Source organism: Protopterus annectens, chromosome 6.part0 (genome assembly GCF_019279795.1).
Source record: "Protopterus annectens isolate FY-2018-M chromosome 6.part0, PAN1.0, whole genome shotgun sequence".
Taxonomy (NCBI): domain Eukaryota; kingdom Metazoa; phylum Chordata; order Ceratodontiformes; family Protopteridae; genus Protopterus; species Protopterus annectens.
Window position 1 is genome coordinate 921,384,809 of NC_056737.1, and position 22,619 is coordinate 921,407,427.

Here is a 22,619-nt window from a genome sequence, read left to right on the forward strand (position 1 = left end):
ATCATTGAGACCAGAACATCGAGTTTGAAAACATCGAAGGTTTGAAGGGGAAGAAAAAGGTAAGTGTAGGTGGGAGAATGTTTGTGTTTTTGCAGGGCACCAAGGTGCCCTGCATACTGTGTGTGTCTATGTGCCATCTGTGTGATGGCACTACAGATAGGGTATGGAAAATCTCCCGTTTAGCTCTTCTGCATATAGCGCTAAATGGGAGATTTACCTTTACTCCACTGTAGTGCGTTCTCAGACTTGGAATATTAAAGTAGGGGGGGTGTGAGGGGTGCAGTGGGGTGAAGCCCCCCTGCATACAACTGTTAAAATTTCTTTTTCTTTTTTTTTTTTTTTTTGCTTACACTTGTAGCCTTTGATGTTTTAAAATTCGATGTTCTGGTCTTGATGATCAGAATTTTGATGTTTTGAAATTTTGATGGTTAAAAGTGGAACCTATCGAAAATACATCATTTGGTTAAAAAATACACGTGGAACATTAATTTATCTTACTAGAGTACACAGTGTCCTGTGTCTGTCCATTTATTAAGGAGTTTTCTTTAGTAATAATATACTTATTTATTTATTTTTTGTTTTGTTGACCAGTCTGTTTTAAACAAGTTGACAAGTTTGAGCACTCAAAGTCAAATCCGACACTGTTGTGTTAAAAGCACTAATATAAATGTTACTGATAATTTCTACATCTGAAAATCATCTTAAAATTGGTCATCATTTTGAGAAATTCTAGGTTAATTGTAGCAGCGTTTACAACTGACCCTAATGTGGGTCTTTTTTTCCATAATTATTATTTTTTTTTTTGCTTTGTCTCTAATTCTGGAAGTACAAAGCTAACAGCTATTCAGCAACAGTCACAAAACATTCCATCAAAGGTGAAGTATGAATGTCCACTCCAGAACTATGGGACCTGATGAGCATATAGTGACAGTGCAGTGAGATGTCACACAAAAAAAACATGATGCAAGCAGTGTTAATGAAAGGCTATTCTAGTCGGTGCATTGTTGGGTCACACTGTGCATCAGATATAACCACATACAAAACACAGGATGGAGGGTGGAATGGGTCACAGTTATCATCATCATGTGTACAGATGTTAGGGAACACATGGCTATTTTATCCAAAATGGATGGAGGGATCATGTCACAAGAGATAGAAACAGGGATGTCTCAAGGTGACAAAGTGTACTCTGTTTGTGACAGTTTTAGGGTGCCATTATGTGACTGTGACCTGGGGTCATTCTGCTGTGTTGTTGCAGTATGATTCAGGGCTTCCTGTAATAGAGATGGTGTCCTATTGTGATACAACACCTAGACAGAGTCTGTTGATGCGGTGTCCATAAATGAAGGAAGTACATCTGTTGTCACTGATGATGAGGGGTGGCAGAGTGTCATATACCTGCCAGTACAGTTAATGACTGTGTAGCCTATAATGGTCTTTCATATATAACCACCCAGGTATATACCATACCTCAAACATGGGAAACTTTGCTGCCAGTCTGGGCACTGATGGTAGCAATGTTAGTCTGCCACATGCTGGTAGTAATGGAAATACTATAGCTGTACTGTGGTAGGTATACCCACAATGGATACAGTGCTCTCATCAGCTATGGTTGTACTGTGGTAGGTATACCTACAATGGATGCAGTGCTCTCCTTGGCTATAGGTGTGCAGTGGTAGGTATACCCACAATGGGTGCAGTGCTCTCATCGGCTGTACTGTGGTAGGTATATCTACAATGGATGCAGTGCTCTCATTTGCTATGTTAGTTATAGGGGGAGTATTTCTGGTGCTTACAGCTATGGGAGAATCCTCCCAATTGCTGATGGTAAGTGCTCAGATTCTACAGCCTCAGGGTCATCTGTGGGTGAGGGCTACATCTTGCTCCTATACTTTGGGTGGATGTTCACCCAGGATGGGGAGTCGCACAGTACCATTATGTCATCTGATTCTGGTATATGTACACCATCATCATCAACTCCTGCATGGGTGCCAACATCAGCCTGAGGTGCTACTCTAACTTCAAAGGTACCACTTTAGTAGTGGTTTGCCTGTGAATATGCAACATATGACAAGCCCAAATTAACATGACTGCCTTTGCTACAACTGTGGTCTTTTGGCATATGAACTAAAATTGTCCATGGAAGACAAAACATAGAATCCAAACATGTATCTGCAGCCATGCTGATGTAGCTGAATCTGATCTGAGCAAAATATAAATAGTATATGATGTGGACAGTCTACATTTACAGTAGTACTCTATGGATAGCTGCTCTATGTGTTATTAACCTAGTGTATAAACCACTGAGGTGTGTGTGGGGTTGGTTCATCCTGGTGCCACTATCTAGTCCTCCTAGGATGATCCCAGTGCCACTAACCCCATACAGGAACTAAATACCTCAACTGTTTTAGCTTGGTGGTCCATGGTGCACCCTCCAGCCAAACCCTGTGTTATTATGGAATGTGACTTTGCAATGGCATGACTTATCATATCACTGATGTGCTTATGACATTATTGCAGTGTGTAATTCCATGCATGCATAGCAATGATGTTATGAACCAATTTAAGATACATCTGCTCCAATAAAGGCTGATAAGGCACCCCTTTACCCAATGGGTCCCAATGAGTAGGTCCTAACTACCTGCACCAGTACTCGATTTTTAGCATGGTTGAAACTGTCCAGTCACTATCTCCCATATTTTCCTCCTGAGCTCATTCCTTGATCGTACTCCATTCAAAAAAGCCTTAACAGTGTTGTACATGTTGGGTTCTGTAGCATAAGGTATGATACTCCAACAGTATACAGTTAACTATTGTAATGGCCATGGCTGGAACGATCCCGTTGTCGGCAAGCATATTGCTCAGCAGACAGTGCTGGGCACCACAGTAGTATTGACACAATGTAACCCTCTCCCTGACATCTCAGATGCATGGGAAGAAAGTCCTTGCTGGCAAAAGAGTCCAGTACAGTGCAGGCAAACCTGCTCGTATACACTACGTTGTCCCATCCCCCAATAATGCTTTGTGAATTCCCACCAATGAGAGCACTGACAGCACCAGATCCCCACATTATCATAATATGGTAATGACCCCGGTGTGTGATTTATTATTGTATCACAGTTATTCAAGCCAGAGGTGTACAGCACTACAATGCTGTGTAGCAAAGTACTGAACAGCATGCCTTACCAAAAAGCTGCTATAACTGTTTGATATTTGCAAGCAATATAGTATGTTGTGTATTGCACAGTCATGATTTGTAATGTTATTTGGCAAAACAGTTACCTTTTGAGCCTCAAGCATGGGAGAGTCTGGTATACTAATGGATATTGAGTGCTCCTGTGTGCCATTCATGAAACTGAGACAGTAATTGTGTACCTACTGGAGTGCAAATATTAAGTTATTTGAATTGCAGTACTCCCTGGTGGCATTCTGAAGGTAATACAGAATCCACTTATGATTCTGGGCACTATCTTTGAAAATACCAGGGTGTGAAAGTTTAAAATTTTGAACATGCTTTTTTGCAAAGTAGTTTGTGTAGTGATTTGAAATGCAAAACAACCTTAAATATACAGTCACTTTCATTATGTTTTCCCTCCCTTAAAAGCATCTTTCACTTTTAGAAGGAATATGATTCTAAATTAGTAAGGTGGGTTTTCTAAGACTTAGTATAAAATTGTTGCTAATTGTAAAAATAACTGCCTGCATTTGATTTTTATTCATGCTTAAATTGTATAAAACTTACAATGTAAAAGTGCTTCTTTCCAGGGGCAGCTTGGGATTATAGTCAATGAGATTCTAATTCAGTGTTCTGATGATAATTACAAGATAGTAAAGAAATTTCAAAATCACACTTAATTGTGACTACAGTAATTACTATAAGTATACTTTGGTTGGGTGATGTTAGTTTTTGTTAAGTGTGTAGATGCTAAGTATTATTAATAATTTATATCTATTTCCTTTTATCTACATTGTTTGCCAAATGTGCATGCATTTCATGATACAGCAGATGTATTTGCTACGGAAAACATGGGGAAATTTACTTCAAGGAAGAAGGTGACTGAAAAAGAGGCATAGGTGTTTAATCATGTATACTGGGGACAAAATGCACGACTAGTTAGGGATAGAATGTGTATGAGAAGTTACAGAAGAGGGATGTCTGATGTAGTGGAGGTGAATGTAGGGCAGAAGTTAAGAAGGAGGCAAGTTGGGATAGTGAACTGAATGGAGTTGGACACTTGTTGGGGGATACATTTCTGGGGGAGTGGTATGTGCAAAAGTTAGAAAAGGAGCAGAGACAGACAAGGAAAGGGAACAAGGTGTAATTAGTTCAGAGGGTGATGCTGTTGGGCAGGAGGTTAAAAGACAAAATACAGAAAAAGATGAAAATGATGAAGGGAATATGGGTGGGAATGGAAAAGAAACTAAAACACGGGGTAGCGCTGTGAAAAGAATATGGTGGAGATAATGGAGATTAATTGAAATGCCTCCAGCTAAATATGATTGTGGCATATTGCCTAAAATGTGTAAGGGAGAAGGAAAGGAAAGCCATCCCAGGAATTCTGGATGGAATTCCAAGGAATACCTAGAATGGGATGGCTACGTTGTGGCTAGATAGAATCTATGTGGATATAAGAGCTTCAAATGAGGTGGTGAGTGAAGATTGGAGGATGGCTGCAAAGAGAAGTGGGTAAATAAAAAGGGTAAGAATGGGGGGGTGAAATGTGGGAAGTAAGTAGGGGAATGACATTAACTGGACTGGTCATTGATTTGCAAATGAGGTTGGTGCACAGATGGTATAGGATACCACATAGTTTGAAGTTGGAGAGTTTCGTGCAGCATAAGTATAAGAGATACAGGAAGAAGGGGCAGACAATATTCATATATGGTGGGAGTGCCTGGCAATGAGAAAACTGTGAAGTGCAGGTAAGGGTAAGTTAGGAAAGGGTGAGTAGTAAGACAGTTCCAAAAAATTGGGAAATATGGTTGTTGGGATGAGAAGGGAGTGAGTGGGGTGGGATATGGAACACAGTATATGATGGATGCTGATAAGTGGGTGGGTAAAGACACATAAATGTGTAGAATGCAACTAGAATCGATATGTTTATTATAAAAGCCACCTTATATTTTTTTCAATAGTCGTCTTTATATATATCCTTTGAAACTGTACAAGTCTTGCTATTGTGTAGAACTGTTTCATTTTATCTATCTGCATCTCTTTTGTCTTAGTACTGTGTCACTAAGTGATGTAAATAGAGCACTGTCTTATACACCTTTGTGCCTGGATCCTGGCTGAAAATGGTATTCATGCCAGCTCACCTACCTGGTTAACAAATAGTAAATAAATAAATAAATAAAGACATAGAAACATGAGGAAATAAAAATACAGCAGGTGAGGACAACGCTCATTGCAGGAAAAGAAACTGGTAACTGGCTAGAAGGACTGGTAGAAGGCATAAGGAGTAGGTGCCTTAGCGATAAGAGTGGTATAATCTGGGTTAGTGAATGTGGCTGGCTGACAGGTTGGGAGGCAGGTGGTAGAATAAGGTGTGGGGTCAGTAGGTAGTGAGGAAGGTATAGCAGGGTGATGGCATGGAAACTTTAACTGCTTAGAAGAATGATTAAAGCTATTATAAAAAATAAAACCATCTGTATATTGTCTTTGGTAATATATGCTATACAGTAGGGAAATGTGTTCATTCTTTATCTGTTAACCTGCTTAATCCAATTCAGGGTCACAGGGCAGTTTTATCCAGTATTAGCATTCTGTGGACATAAGTTAGAAAGACTAATCCTTGACAGCATGCCAGCCCATTGCAGTACATATTCACAACTGCTCATACATGGCAATCACATGTACAGGCAGTTTGGAGGATGACCACTTCACCTATGGATGACTTTGGGATGTGGGAAGAAGCCACAGCACCAAGCAAACCCCATGAAGGTGCGCTGAGGGTACATACAATTCACAGACCCATATAGATGGCATCACAGATAAGAACTGTGTCATTGTGCCACCTACTGTGTGTCGTGACTTTATTTTTTGGGGAGGAACCATTGTTTTCTTAAAATGTATGTATTAAAGTTATGTTTTATAAAGGTTTACTCCAAATAAAACTTAGTGAAAACAAATGTTGAATTTTTCATATCAGTGTGCATGACTTAGCTTTCTCAAGAAGACTGAGAACAACTATAAATGCTGTCTGGTGGTGAAGTCCCACTTCTATTATTTAATTACATTTTGTATAAATGCTATCTATGGTCAGAAAGTGCTACCCATCATTTATGCAACACAAACAGATATAACTATCCATAAAACATTTTAACATACATTCTCTCTGTGGCATGCATTCAACAGATTTCTAAAGATTCATTTTCAAAGTGTGCACATCAGTGGTTACGCGCTTGATTCTCCTAATCCACACAACTCCATTCATAATGCCTTAATTCATGTACTTAGTTACATTGTAGCTGTTGTTGTTAATGTGTTCACAGTTAACAAGCATTATACATCACATATATTCTTTTATACAGTTATCATTAATCCAACATAACATAAATTGCCCAGTTCTTGCCTTCCCTTAAACCTCACTCCTCCTCCAAAACATTAGTCGGCATGTATTGTTCCCACAATTCTCATTTTTCCTACGTAATTTGCTGCTACCCGTTTCTAAAGATCCCACTTCAAGTTTCATTTTCTAGCAACTGATTTTTTTGGCACCCACTAGAATTAAACTTAACAAGGCCTTACTATGTCTAAGCAACTCGGATTCTGTATCCCAGCTCAAAAAAAAAAAAAAAATTTCTTTAGTTACCCTTATTTGCTCACCCTATATTTTTGACAGAGTACTCTGCAGGGAATTTTTAAAGCTTGCCAACACATTACACTTCCAAATATATGGTCCTACTTACCCCTTTCTTTCCCAACACACCTCCAACATTTGCCATCTACCTGAGGAAGAATTCTTTGGAATCTGCTTTGGGTACACTCAGTGCTGGCCTTATTATGCCCCTGAGGCATCATGTTCTGTCTGTCAGCATTCACCTTCTTGTCTTGTCTTATGTTAGTAATATAGATTACCATATCCATAATGTGCTATTCCTCATGTTGCTAGGCCTTTTTACTTAGTAAATTCCATATAATTACATTTATTTCACCACAACAGCTGTACATAATGTTGTTGACAAATAATGTACCTCGATTTAAAAAAAAAAATAAAGAGATTTAAATAGCTTGTAAGAACATTCACTACATTATGGAGTCAGGCTGAAATCTAATGTTATTATTATTATTATTGCTATTATTTTTATTATATTAAATGCAATGTACCTCTGTTTTTTTGTTTGCACTTCCTTCTTCGTCTCGTTTCTCTTCTATTTCAGGTCGAGGTTCCGTTTTAAGCTCCTCATCACTGCTTTCCTCCTTTGAATGATGGGGGGTATTTGTCCAAGCCTTCTTTGACTCACTGTGAGGGCTGTTGTCATATTTATGGGTCTTAAGCGCAAGTCTCATGGACTGGTCAGGCTCTTCCTCGCTCTCATGTTCCTCCGAGCGTTTCTTTGATGTAAGCTCTTGCGCCAGCTCATCCATTTTACTCCATTTCTTCACCTCTTCCCATTCTTCGGAATGCTTTTCTTCAGATTGCTGGTCTTTTGCTTCTTTTTCACGTAAGGCTTGCATATCTCTTTCTGCAGAGTGACGACTTTCCCTTTTTTCTTCACTGGATTTCCCTTCTTCATTAGATGTGGCATCCTTTTCAGATAACAGCGCTAAAGATAAACCATAATGGCAGTTACAATTAGATCAGATTTGTGTGGGTTACAGACAGTCAAGAATAAAGGCAGTCTCTGCATATTCACATCTGTTCTAAATGAGATGCTATATTAGATACATTTAATTTAAAATGCAGTCAGTCATAATTTTTTTAAATATCTAAGTAAATTTATTTCCCTTTCTTTTTAAAATTTTAAATACAGTTTTGGTTTCTAATGATGTATTTGTAGCTGTTGTTGCTGATGTGGAAGACATATCAGTTTTCATACATGCAGACAGATTTTTTTATACATACCTACTGTTCTGGTATAGTGCACATCTCCAGTAATGCTTTAATGGACAGTGTATAATGGGTTAATAAAGGTACACAACAGGTTACATGACAACTGACAATGCCATAAGTCAGTCACATTACAACCTCCCTACCAAATAGCAGATATTCAGCATATCTAACACCTGGCCCCACATATTCCATTTATGCTTTTCTTCTCATATTTTTAACCTAGCTTTAGTGTTTTCCTTTTATTTGATGCTGCTCTTGTGCATTTTTTTCATGTGAAACACCTCCAGGACTTGTCACTTAAAAATATTAAGAACTAGCCATATGTTGTCGGGCCACAGATTTACTTAATCTAGGTATTTTTTTCCTTAAGAGTTTGCAATTATTTCTGACTTTTTAGAAAGTTTTATTAAACCAAAATGTTGCTGCCTATAAGGTGATAGAGTAGGGTAACTCTGTAATGTTGATGTTTGGTGTATCTTTAATGTTTAAAGAGCTGCTCTCCATGCAAACATCTGCAAAACATGGCCCTTGTTTTAAGCATTGTGCTAAATTTATTCAGCTGTGCCAAGATACATCTGTCTCCCATCAGAAAGTTCCTTAAGGTAAGGGACATAATGGTTAAACTATATGGCAAAAGGAGATGATGGCTAAACTATATGGCAATGTGCCATATAACTAGCTGGCCTGCAGAAGGAGAATGTTACTAACTCATACGTCAAAGGAATAGGGAAACTTTTTAAATTTTTACTATTTCTGCATTGTCCCATTCTTATTACAGAGTCATGCCTATCTTGGTGAATGCTTATATGTGCGCATGTGTGTGGTGTGTGTGTGTGTGTCTGTGAGAGTGTTTGACTTATACTATAAATGATCAAAACTAAACCGAATGAAAAATAATACTCAACCAGAACTAGTCTAGAAAACAACAGACCAAAAAATCTACCTGCACAGATCAAAATAAGAAAGCTCTCTGTCCCTTCCGTGAGGGAGTAAACCATCTACACCTCCTTAACCTACATTTATGCTAACTCCATGGTCACGCAACAGTGGGAAAAGGAGAAACTCCACAAAGCAGTAAACAGGCATCTCACCAAGTGACAAGCACACAGTATCAGCCTGTTAAGAATATGACAGGTGATAAATTGTTAATCTGACAAGTTATGTAAAACCAGTTAGAATTAGATCAACTGTTGATCATTCATTTAAGGAAGCCATCTGTGCATATGTGTGTGGCATCAAGAGAAGCCCAACTTAGATTTATTGGGATACCAATAACACATTCCTTGAGGACATGTGATCTTTCTTCTTAGAAGAATACCATCTGTGTAAATGCACTTTTATCTTGCAGTTAGCATCAATTGCACCAGGAATATTTTTAGACCCCCATACTAGTCCACTTAAATTTTTGCTTCAACACCTGAACAAACACAATTCTACCAAGAAGTGTTTTGAATTCTACGTACCTTCATCGCTTCGGATTCCCTCTTCCTCATTCTTTACTGGTTTCTCTTCACTTTCATCTTCCTGTCTTTCATCTGAAACTCTGTTGTCCCCAATGACTTCCCTTTTGTCTTCTTGCCCCTGTTCAGAATTTGCTTCATTACTTTTTCCTCCTTCTTCATCACTAGCTTTTACACTATATTGCTTGCCCCTTTGAGGCTTTTCTCTGACACCGGAGTCTTCCTGACTTTCCTTGCTGATATGCTGCTCCTCCTCAGAAGTCTCATCTTCATTGGAATTTTCTTTAAGATTGTTGAGGGCACGTTCCTCACTTGAGTTCTCCCGATTTCTTTTAACCTGATTACTCTCCTCACTGTCCTTGCCGTCTTCTGTGCTTTTTTCATGAGATTCTTTCTCATTTTCAGTTTCTTCCTCTTCCTCTTTAGAATTGAATTTCACGTGTAAACCCTCATTGTTCCCCTCTGACTCACTGGATGAAGTGGTGTGCTCCTCTGAAGAAGTGTCTTTCAATTTATCTACAAGGCAATTGATATTAACAGATGTAAAGCCTGTTAAACATTCCATGGAAACACAAAAGACTCCTTGAAGCAGTTCATTTAATTTCCAACTGTATTTAAAGATATTCATTAAAACATGCATTTAATTTTAATGGCTAAACATGATTTGGTTTAAATTCAATGGACATTTTTGCATATGTCAATAAACTTATGAGAGCGAATAAGAAAAATTCAAACAGATAAATGACTATTCTTTATCTTCTTTTAGTTCATCAGCAGTTTTGAATTAATATATAACAATGTTACTGAGAATTCCCAAAAACATGGTGTTGCATTGATGAGTTGTGCACAGAAATGGGAGCCAGCAGTTTTGGACGGTTGATGACAGTGATGATGAATAACTGCACAGTCAAATTCCATAACATCATGGACCAGAACATTCTAATCCCTTGTTTCACATTAGTGTTAGCGTGGGGGCTGTATACATAATTTGGGGACTGAAACTCCCCACACTAAACAACTATTGATTTGTTTTCTTGTGCTGTGGCTTGTGGCAGTGAATCATATTGTATTTCTATGCCATTACTGAGTACTCTGATTAGTATCACATGCAATATTTCTTGCTGCATGCAACACATTATTTAAGGGTGTAAAAGATATTCTATTATGTTTCCTATGTGTTCGGTTGTAGGTATACTTGAGGTATGTGAGTTATTACACTTCTTGGATGTGTTTAGGTGTGCTTGGGCTTATAGCTGGCTAATGTGTTTTGTGTTTGTTACAGCTGAATATTTGTGGCACTGTATTTAGCAGGGTGATTTTTTTTTTGTTTCAGTTCTTAGTCAAGGTTTTGAGGTGTGAATACTTACATTGCAATTAGTTAATCCCAATTGCTCAACACATGACTGTCAACTGACTTGGACTGAATGACCTACAACTTACCATTGGCCGTGGGGTCTTCCATTTGCAGAAATTGCACTTCTTAATTCTGTTTCTTGTCACTTTTTCTTTCCTTGCTCTTTCTACTTATAACAACCCATTTTCTTGGGCTGCTGTTTTCATCTGCCACTGAACTGACTGTTCCTTTCTAGCTTAAATCTTGATATTAAAAGATGGCAATCTGGTTCTAATTTGCTTTACCCCTTCTTTAGGACCTTAAAGATTTAAAAATGGTTTTATGCACTTTATTGAATTATTAAAGAAATGTGTACTGTATGGCAAGGTATAATTTAACAGCAGCCATTAAACTTAATGTGGAATTATATGTGTAGAATGTTTGCACACTTGAGTATGGTGATTGCACACGAGTATGGTTACAGCATACTTTTTTCTGTTTTTGTAAAGTGTAACCAGATGTTATCAGTGTGTATGCTGTTATCATAATCAACATAAATCCCCTTATTCATGTCATTGGTCACCATCTCTCTCGATTCAATGCCACTCTCCTATATTCTTCGACTGTTTCAGATCTTCTCACATGCAATCCATATGTTTCTTTGCTGCATGCCCTCATTTCCTATTACCTTCTTCCTATCTTTCCCAAATCTTCTGCTTTCCTGAACCACTGTGATCTGTTCTCTTTCACCCTTCTGCAAATGGAGCTACCTGGGCTTCTGCTCTGATATCCTCATTTCGTCACCTGTTATACATTGTGCTCCCTACAACTTGTCCCAGGTACTTCATCTCCATCATCTCCATCTTCCCCAACTGCTCTGCGTTCACTGTCCAAGTTTCTGTACCATACATTAGTACTGGTCACATATCCATGTTTGGAACACCTTTCTTTTCTGATACTTTGACATTCTTATGTCACATACTGCACCTGACACTGTGCCATTTGGCTGCAGACCCTCTGATTCTAGCTTTGACCTCCTTGTTCAGACTTCTCTTCTCCTCAACCACCCATCCCAGGTACTTGAAGCTGTTGACCTGCTCCACTATTTTCCATTTTATCTCAATTCTCAGCTTTTTCTGATTTCTCCCATTTGCTGCCATTACAATCATCTTATCTGCACTAATTTTCATCAGTGCACCTTCAGTGTTGTATTCCATTCCCTTAGTCTTTGTTGAAGGTCTTGTTCAGAGTCTGCCTAAATGCCACATTATCTGCATGCAGCAGCTCTTTTGATCTGTCCAATCTAATCTGTTTGTGAATGTAGTCCATCATCAGTAAGAGCAGATTTTGGCTCAGAGCTGAACCCTGATGCAAACTAACTCTTAATAGTTGGGCTTGAGTTTTCATTTAAAATAGGTCAGTTTTTGGTCCATTTGCCAAGTCACCATTTCTAGTTTGAGTTTTCCACAAATGTCACTTTGATATATTGAGTCTCCAGTTTTCCAAGTTATCATGCAGTAGCAAACCTGAGAGACATTTTACCTCCTTAAAATAAAGTCCAGCAGAAATCAGTAAGGTGAAACAAAACCAGGCTATCTTCATAAAACAAACAAGTTTTATTTGGACAAACACCCACAAGCTTATGGTTGTTTGTCCAAATAAAACATGTTTGTTTGATGAAGATAGCCTGGTTTTATTTCACCTTACTGATTTCTGCTGGACTTTATTTTTGTGGTGTTTGGTGAAGCATTTATCCAGAACGTACAGGTTTTGTTATTTACCTCCTTGTTTGGAAACATTAATATCCACTGATAGTAGGAAAATGATGCAAGAACAACTGTCATGATTTCATATTTAAATTATGAAATCAAACAGTCAACTATTTTCCATCACATTTTATATCTCTCCATATTGCCCCTTCCATAGTCTCATGCAACAAGTCCCATGTTCTCATAAAGAGCATTACCGTTGGGTGGTCTATTCATCTCATGACCCATTAGGAATCACAGTAATCATAGGCACTTCAAAACTACTGTCTCTTTTGACCATTAAGCCTTGCCAGTTCTCACCTTAGACAGCACATCCCCACTCAAGGAGGGTTCAACCAGTCATGCACACGGTGAATTTAGGAATAACTATTCTATTATCCATATCCTGTTTGACAGATGATAGAACCACACTACTTTATCTGCGGGGGGAGTTTAATTAGATGTGAATGAAATGCTGACTAACAAATCTATCTCTCCACTTTGTTTTATTGACCTGCTGAAGCACCTTTAGATCCGTTATTCTGGAATTTAGGGGACTGTTTGATTTGTGAAGGTACAAGATGGCCTTAAGTACTGGGTACGTGATTGCTGGGAAGGCAAAGCAGAGATCTCTTCTGAAAAGCATATAAGATATAGGAAAGACGGAGAGAGCTTCTAGTCTTTTGTAGGAGCTGAGGGATTTTAGGGCTCTGGTCCTCTTTGTTAGGAACTTCTAGGGTCTGTTCATCTGTCTGCTATATCTGGTGATGTACACCCCAAAGGGGACATTGTAGTCTATAACTGGTCTTATAAGTGCTGAATGCAAGAGGACAGTAGCATCTTTAGTTCTAGATTATCGTCCTTTGGCAATCAGCAGCAGCAAGCATAATGACTTCCTGACCACCGTTGCTATGTGATGATCAAATGAGAGGGGAATTATCAATCCAGTTTCCCAGGTCTCCAATTACATTTTCATTTTGAAGTGCGGTATTGTCAATGCTATATGCTTGGGCATGGTTTGTCTGCCAAAAATGACAATGTTGGATTTTTTGCATTTAGTTTAGCCCATTTTCAATGCATCACACATTTGTAATTTCCTGCTGGTGGGCTTCTGTGTCTGATGAGGATTTGACAATTACTCCCAGTTTGCAGTCAGCCATAAACTTAGTTAACCATAGGTCTTGATTTTTAGTGGTCCAAGCAATGCACCCTACAGGATACAACTAATCTCCTTCACGTTCTTTAATGCTGCTAGTGCCATTCACACTGTGTCAGCTCCATCTTTTAGACAGTTTGTTATCCATTTTGCCACATAGAGGACCATTTGTAACCCATTTAGTTTATTAATTATGCTAACATAGAGAATGGTTCAAAACACTTGACCAAATCAAGGTAAGTTATATGTAGAGTCTGTCAACAGCTTGTGTTACCTTTTCAAAGAAGTTTATCAGGTTGACAATGATTTACATTTAACAAAACCAAACTGTTGAGGATCTAGCCTGATGAGATTTTTTTTTATGTGTATGTTAATCTAGTTTGTTATAATGTATTCTACAGACTTAAAAAAGAGACTTGTCAGGCTGTTGGGCCTATATTTCCTCAGGTTGGTGGTGTGGCTACCTTTATGTAGTGGTACTAACAGTGCTGTACTCCGTATTTCTGGGGTTAGGCTTGCAGCAGGCTCAGGTTAAATATGTTATAAAGAAGTTCTGCCAGGGCATGTTTGGTACAATTTAACAAATATCCTGGTATATTATCTGGTCCTTTGGAGAAAGTGTTCTTAGTCTTTGATTACACTTTCAGTACTGTACAGGTTCTTTAGTAATGATGGAAGGCTTGGGAGACATGGAGATCATAAGGTTTTGGATAGCCATCTCAGGAATGAAATTTGCACTAAATTTAGTTGCTAGTGTACTGGTAATATTTTGACCCTTCCCAGCAAGGGTTATGCCCATGGCCATTTTAGCTCCCCAAACACACCTTATCTTCCCTACTTCTGTACCCAGTACCTCTCACAACTGAACCCCATTACCAGTGTCACCATCTTTCTTGGCAAGTCCTATGTGGTCATTTTCTCCATGTGCTACTTCCCCTCTCATGCATGTGCTCTCTCTGGTTAACCATTCTGTGTTCCTTCTTTTTGTCCCTTTTCATCCACTTCCCTTCAAGTATTTGTTTCTGCCCAGCCATCTTAGTCCTTGCTTGCCTTCATGTTTTCCCTCCTTTTTGCCGCTGCCTACACAGCTGCTTTTGCCACATGCATCTGCTATTCCTTGAAACTTACAGCTTCTCTATCTTTACTCCTGACTGCTACCACCTGCATGCTTCCCCCCTACCTATCATGCTTCAGTCTACTCTTTCTAATTATCTTTCTGTCATTTCTCTCTTCATCCATGCCAGTCACTGTTTTAATCAAGTCATTCCTTCCCACCTCTAGTCCTACTTCTGCTATCGTAATCTATCCTAAAGGAAGTACAGGCAGGCTTACTGTGCCTCAACATGAGCCTTAGAAACATATGCAACAAAGTGCAGCAGTAACATTGTAGCCTCACAGCAAGAGGTTCTCTGGTTCAATTCTCAGCTGGAGTGCCTTCTGTGTGGAGTCTGCATGTCCTCCTTATGTTCATGTGAGTTTCCTCAGGTGCTCCAGTTTCCTCCCACGTTCAAAGACATGCATCTGGATCATTTTTCTCTGGGTCTCCGTTGAAAATTGGCTAAGTTCCAAGTCAGACTTTCCCAGTTAACAAATTTTAAATATATATATATATATATATATATATATATATATATATATATATATATATATATATATATATATATATATATATATATATATATATATATATATATATATATATATATATATATATATATATATATATATATATATATGTATATGTATATATTTATATATATATATATATATATATATATATATATATATACATATATATATATATATATATATATATATATATATATATATATACACACACACACACACACACACACACACACACACACACACACATATATATATATATATATATATATATATATATATATGTGTGTGTGTGTGTGTGTGTGTGTATATATATATATATATATATATATATATATATATATATATATATATATATATTTAAATATATATATATATATATATATATATATATATATATATATATATATATACATACATATATATATTAGTCACTACAGAAACTTGGCTAAAACCAGATATTAAAGACAAAGAAATTCTCCCACCATGCTACAACTCCTAAGAATGGAAACAAGTAATAAAAAGGCTGGAGTGGTAGCCACTTTTATAGAAATATTGAAATTACTCTCAGCCACATTCACCAATTTAACAATGTGAAAATACTCATCTCTAAGCTAAACCTAAAGAGTAAAATAGGCCACTTGCATAACAGACCTATACATACCTCAATAACAATTTCAACATTGGTGAAGAAATCCTATACTGGATATCCACCCGTGTAAGCCATGAAACCATCCTACTGGGATACCTGAACATTGACCGGCAACTGATATGCTCATTATCACAACCTAAACAATAAACGTATATAATGTCACTCAACACATTAGTGCCTCAACTAGACTTTACAAAAATTTAAAATGGATTGTGTTTTCACCTCGTCGCCAAAACAAATCTACCCCCTAGTGGGTACCTCCCAGACACTAGCAGTGACCATCTTCCTACCTTTGTTATAAGGGAGTAATACAGCCATAGACAGCCACAGTATAAGCAGGCATGCAACCTCAGCAAAATACAAGTACATTTTTTTATTTCCAACTTTCAGCTATATAACTGTGACATTCTAAAAATGCCTCTAGATGAAGCACTCTCATAATTTAACAAAATATTTCTAAACATGTGATATGAACTAGTCCTCATCAAAATAAAAAGGATAAAATGTAACCTAGCACATTGGTTAACCAAAAAAGACAAACTTATGCTCATTAGGTATAAAGCTTGGAAACAATGGTCATAAAAAAATCTCAAAGCAACTGTCAAAACTTCAGACATCACAGAGAAACTATACCAAATCCAATATTAAAACAGACAAAAAATAACATATATACTGATGTCCAGAAAAAACAGCTACATAACCCAAAGCTCTTCTGGGCATCACTGAAAACTCTCCTCTACCCCATTCAAACAACTGTACCAATGCCATCAAATAATTATGACACCAGTGAAATTGCCATACAATTCTACAACCTCTTCATCCAAACAGTTTTATTTTTTGTCAAAAGTAATCCCTCCTCTAGTCCTCCATCACCTACTCAGCTAAATAATCTCACAAAATCCTTTTCCTTAAAACCTGTCCCTGTCTCAACAATCAAAAAACATTTCCAAATTCTAGGACCTCCAAAATGTCAGCAGACCGACTAACCTACCCAATCTCCATAATTTCCACTACAGAGAGTCTCCTGGAAAAAATCTTATACCCTACTACTTCACAAACGTTGACATTCAGCAGAACTCCATAACTACAAACCTATTGAAATGCTATCTGCCTTATTGCCTTTTTAAAAATTCAGTTAAAATATATTCACACACAGCTCTTTGAGCACCTTATTGCCAACAACCTCCACTTGAAGACCCAACATAGCTTTCATCCAGGTGACAGAGCCACAACTGTCCTTCAACATTTCACTAGTATAATCAGTTATCATAGAACTGCAGGTCACCTAGTCTCTTTCATCTTCCTTGACTTATCTAAAACATTTTATAGTGTCTGTCATCCTAAACTATTAACTGAACGCTCCTTCCTACTCCTTTCCTATGCTGGTTCAATAGCTACCTTAGCAACAAGTGACAGGCTGTAAAATGGCAAAACACCTTCACGAACTTTCCTTCCAGTTCCTGTATGTGTCGCAGAAGGGTCAATTATTGGCTCCCTTCTGTTTATTATATTTATAAACAAGCTTAACTCAGCTACCAAACAATCTACCATTGTACAGCATAAATGACTTTGTCCTCCTCTGCAGTGCAAAAAAGACTTACAAATTTCTAACATATCTCCTCAAAGTATTTTTCCTCTGTCTAATCTTGGCTAACCAATGCAAGCTTTCTCTTAAACCCTAAGAAAAGTGAATTCATATTATTCACACTCAAAGAACGGTCCGCCCTAAAACACTCTTAATTCTACATCAGTCAATAACAGCAGCATAGAGTTATACTAATGGAAAAGGTCCACACAAAACTTTTCTTAGAGGTAACTTTAAATTTAGACAGCTTATAATAAATTTTAAAATAAGCAAGACAGATCCTTTAAAATAATTTTCGGAGATGCCTCTTGTTTATTTTATTTAACATACTTAGTGTTGTTAAAATTTAAAATAGCAAGTGTTTTTAAAGATCGCAAGAGAAAGCAAGATCTCCGGTAGTAGTTAATGAGTTGTTATATGTTGTTTAAAAGCAACGGAGATGTCCGAAATGTGTATTTTTTAATGTGTCTCGCTTTAAAACTGTCTTTAATGTTAAACTCATTTAACAAAAACCCAGATAAAAAACAGCTCACCCGGCTTTGCTGCCACAGCTCTGATACTCTGCACAGGCGCCGCGGAGTTATCAGAACTGCTGCGGATGCCAGCACATCTCGCGGAAGGGCAGTAAACAGGCATTATACTATGCCATTATTTAAGAAAATGTAAAAGTTTCTGATCTTACATACAAGTCATAAAATAGCACACACACACACACACACACACGCATTACACACACACACACACACACAGTCAATAACAGCACACATCCACACACACATGCACGCACACACACAGAGGCACACACACACACACACACACACACACACACACACACACACACACACACACACACACACACACACACACACACACACACACACACACACACACACATACACACACGCAAAAGACTTCTCTGCTCATGAAATCCATGACTAACTGATGGAACCAGGACAGCCATTGCCTGTTCCTAGCCCCTTTCCACACTTGTATATGCATCAGCCATATTTATAAACTTGCAAACTGTACAGGAAACAAACTTAGAGGCATGCTACAACAAAGTAGCAACATTCACTACAAAACAATAATATGAGACTCATCTGAAAACAAGTACAATGGTTAGAACTACCACAGCACCTAATCTACACCAAACTATTCACAGCCCATAATTTCATCTACAACCTTGATAACAGCCATTCTCTAAATTACAATTTTTCCATGTAGGGAATTATGCTCCTGTGAAAACTTCTGACCACCACAAAATTAAATAATGCTGCAGGAGATCATCTCTACTTCAGTTATGTCACCATACTTTGAAACACATTACCACTTCCACCAAAACAAACAGATAAATTAAACATCTTTTCAAACCCAAAGTAAAACAACACCTAATGGACACCTAGCTATTGTCTTGTACATCACCAGGGTAATGTGAAATCTTGAAGCTTCTACAATACCTGTAAGACACACTGCTTATAGAGACCTTAAGCGCAAACCACAACCCACTTGTGTAGCTGTACTATGTCACCTCCATATCTCCACAAATGTTTTCATTTACCTCCAGTTTCCTTAAATTCCCACATTTACTTCTTATCTCTGTCCACTACCTCTTCCAACTTTTTCTGTTTCGCCCTACTTTACCTCCATTTCTTCTAGCTGCAGTTTTAAGTTTTCCTGTTTAAATGTGGGATAAACTGAATAGTACCAAGGATTGTTATATTACTATATTGTTTCCTTAGAATTCTATGTATTAGACATTTACTCTGTGTTGCTTCTATTCTTAACGTCATGTTTAATTAGAACTCTACATATTTGACTGTTATTGCGTTATCTCTGTTTTAATTGTATTGTTTTCCTTAGAACTGCATGTGTTAAAACATTATTACTTGTATTTTTATTCTCATTATTTGGAGCTTTTCTCCTGAGGCTTTCACTGAAAATTGTTTTTTTTCTTGCCCAGTCTGACTGTCCCAGTCAACAAATAAACAACCAAGCAAACAAACAAACAAATACGTTGGTTCACTCTGCCAAATCTTCAGTTAGTTGACAGAGTGGTGTTTATAAAATGCAACAAAATCACTCCTTTTCAAGTGCTGGCGATGTTCAAAGGAAGACGATTGACTGATATGGGTAAAACATTTGTGGGTTTGGGTTTTAATGCTAAACTTTCAGATATAATGAATGTTTCAACATTAGAACTGACAGTCTATATGCAAGTGTTTGTGTTTTACGATAAAAGTAAGGGCTAGGGAAGGGTATAGATTTGGGGTATGCTGCAATATATGATGTGTCTGAGTGTCTTCTGTTGTGGTAATGTTACAAAAAGGGTTTTCCCTTAGGTAAGGTGGAGGGTTGGGGTTAAGGGAGGGCCAGGGTTAGGGTTAGCACACATTAGTAAGGTGGCGCAGGGGACCAAACATGTCTCCTAACCATAACCCTAACTACTAACCCTAAATGAAAAAGTTAGTCTGAAGTTAAGAGGTAAGGTTTTGGTTAAATTATTGCAAAAGGAAACGTTTTATTTTGGTAGCTGTTTCAATGTGTTGGCTTTTTTGGTAAGTACATTTTTGTAATGCCTGAATAAATCGCCTTTGTTTTGATGCTTGTTTATTTCTATACTTCATCATATACTCATGTATGTGTATATGGGTCCAATCGGAATGTTCAAACTATTGGTTTTGCCAAAATGGGAGTTGTCTGCCTGTTTGATTGATTCCTGTTTTGTCACTGTGTATGTGATATGCTTGTGTTAGCACAGCAAATAGCAAGCTTAAGGAAGTTTCTTCTTTTCTCTGCTGTTGTTGTAATCTCCAGTCTGGTGTGTGTTTGTGTGTGCGTGTGTGTGTGTGTGTGTGTGTGCGCGCGCGTGTGTGTGTATACATTATATATGTGTATATATATATATATATATATATATATATATATATATATATATAAAAAACACACATAAAATTTCAGGAGGAAGACACTAAGACACCCAGTGTTACATGATCCTACTGTTTAATACAGATGGTTTTGGATCAAACAGAATTGGCCAAAACCCTTAGATGTACATTTAAATCTGTATCTATAGCCATAACTACATCTATGTCTATAGAGAGACTGGGAGAGAGAGAGAGAGAGAGAGAGAGAGAGAGAGAGAGAGAGAGAGGGAGATGGGGATTTATATTCAAGAAAACATTGGGTTACTTTGTACCTCAAAAAAATATTCTATAAAATATATAAAACAGTTGATCATTGAGTCATAACTGATGATATTTTGAAACTGCGTTATTGTGGTGGTTATTATTGGAAATACTAACATATTTTATGATAGTTCAGTGACAGCCATTTAACATTAGTTTGTCACTGCCACAAAGAAATCAATATAGCCTCTTTAAACAGAAGAGAAGCAGGATTCTTCTAGAAATATGAAGTACGGTAAGTTCTCTTTAAAAGGTATTCTTACTGGAAATACAATAAAAATCCAAATTTGACTGTTGTCCTTCCTGAAGTACTTTCAATGCAGACTTATTCTGGGATGAGGGCCAGCTGAAACCTTAGATTTGTTTTGTGTTGTGGGCTGAGTATAATCAGAAGCCATCTTCTGTCCATGATTATTTTTCTCTTTTTTTTATCAGAATTGGGACATGTACAAATTGTTCCCTTCATAATATTTCTTATCTGTGCCTGATTCTAGTCTTCAGCGAAAGTAGATTCAAATGGGATGCTATAATCAGTAACATACTGAGAATTCTGAACAAAAATCTCTTTCTGTCTGAATAACTTGCAAATTGTGCAGTTAGAAAGTTATTTAATATAAGACCTTGTCTTTCTTTTCTTTTTTTGTTTTCTTTATTGAACTATGTGGTTAATTATGCCTTGTACAAAATCAAATTTTCTGTGGGTTTATGTACTGCGTATTTGTCAAATAAAACAAAAAATATATCAGGTTTCTGCTGTAGTATTAACACTGAAGCATTAAGGTTTTAAATACTAGTACAGAAAAAGTGATTGTGAAATAAAAAATATAAAACAACACTTTAACTGAAAAATGAATGTTTAGGATATTATTTTGTCTCACCATTTATCAAATTGCAATTAAAAAAAAAAACAGTGCCCTAACCAGCATTGACATAGGATGATAAAACCCTGACTATGTCCCCAGTGGCCTGAGTTTGACTAAAATATTGGGTGCCTGCAGGAGTTAGCATGAATAGAAATTATACTCAACATTGGGAGCAGGGGGTAGATTGTGGCCATCCAATGCCACATTCGTTGTAAAATGGGCAGTGACACAAACGATGGCCCAGGGATGGCCATTCTTCCACAACTGGGGAATGTGGTAGACTTCATTATAGGTGCATGGAAGTCTGCAATTGCTGAGTGGTTTTTGTTCAAGTAGGTTACTTGTTCTGTATTCATGAGAGGATTAGGGCATTGCAAAAATATGCCATCATTGCAGGATACTGGTAAGGCCATAAACCACCACGAAGGCTGCCTGTATGACATCCTCCCCTAGTCAGTTTTTCCACCTCCCTAGGGAATAACCAGGGCAGAAGAATGAACATGTTGGGCTGAGAGGGTTAACAGGTACAGCAACAAAAGGCATAGAAAGAACACATTTCCTAAATCTTTTTTGCATAGCAGCAAAAAGCATGTAAAACAACAGCCAGTGTCCAGTAACTATCCTTCATCAATGGAAACAACCGGGAAAATGGATTTCTGGCAATGCTTTTGAAAGTCAGTGTTCTATTAATACACCCTGTTTGGGAATGCCCATCCCCACCTCCACCCTGAGTGGCAGTCTGTACTTACTTTGAAGTATTTGCATCTCAGACAAAGAAAATACTACATTTTCTATGGCATCTCATTGAAGGAGCTGTTTTAAGTGAGATAACACATACAGTCTTGTTTGAAACATCTTTTTTGAAAAACTCTGATTTTCTGACATGAACATCTTTTAAACTGATATATGTGCTCACACATATATAGATATATATATATATATATATATATATATATA

At 37.4% G+C, this 22,619-nt stretch overlaps 1 protein-coding gene across 2 annotated transcripts in view; it reads right to left on the reverse strand.

Moving 5' to 3' along the window:
* The window catches only part of CHGA (chromogranin A), a 396,109-nt gene that overhangs the window by 146,830 nt on the left and 226,660 nt on the right, over positions 1-22,619 (reverse strand). For both annotated transcript variants that reach the window (XM_044074572.1, XM_044074571.1), the window contains 2 exons: positions 9,518-10,030; positions 7,328-7,767 (listed from right to left, as the gene is read on the reverse strand). In XM_044074572.1, the coding sequence (XP_043930507.1) occupies positions 7,328-7,767; positions 9,518-10,030 (953 nt within the window). The remainder of the gene's footprint in view (positions 1-7,327; positions 7,768-9,517; positions 10,031-22,619) is intronic.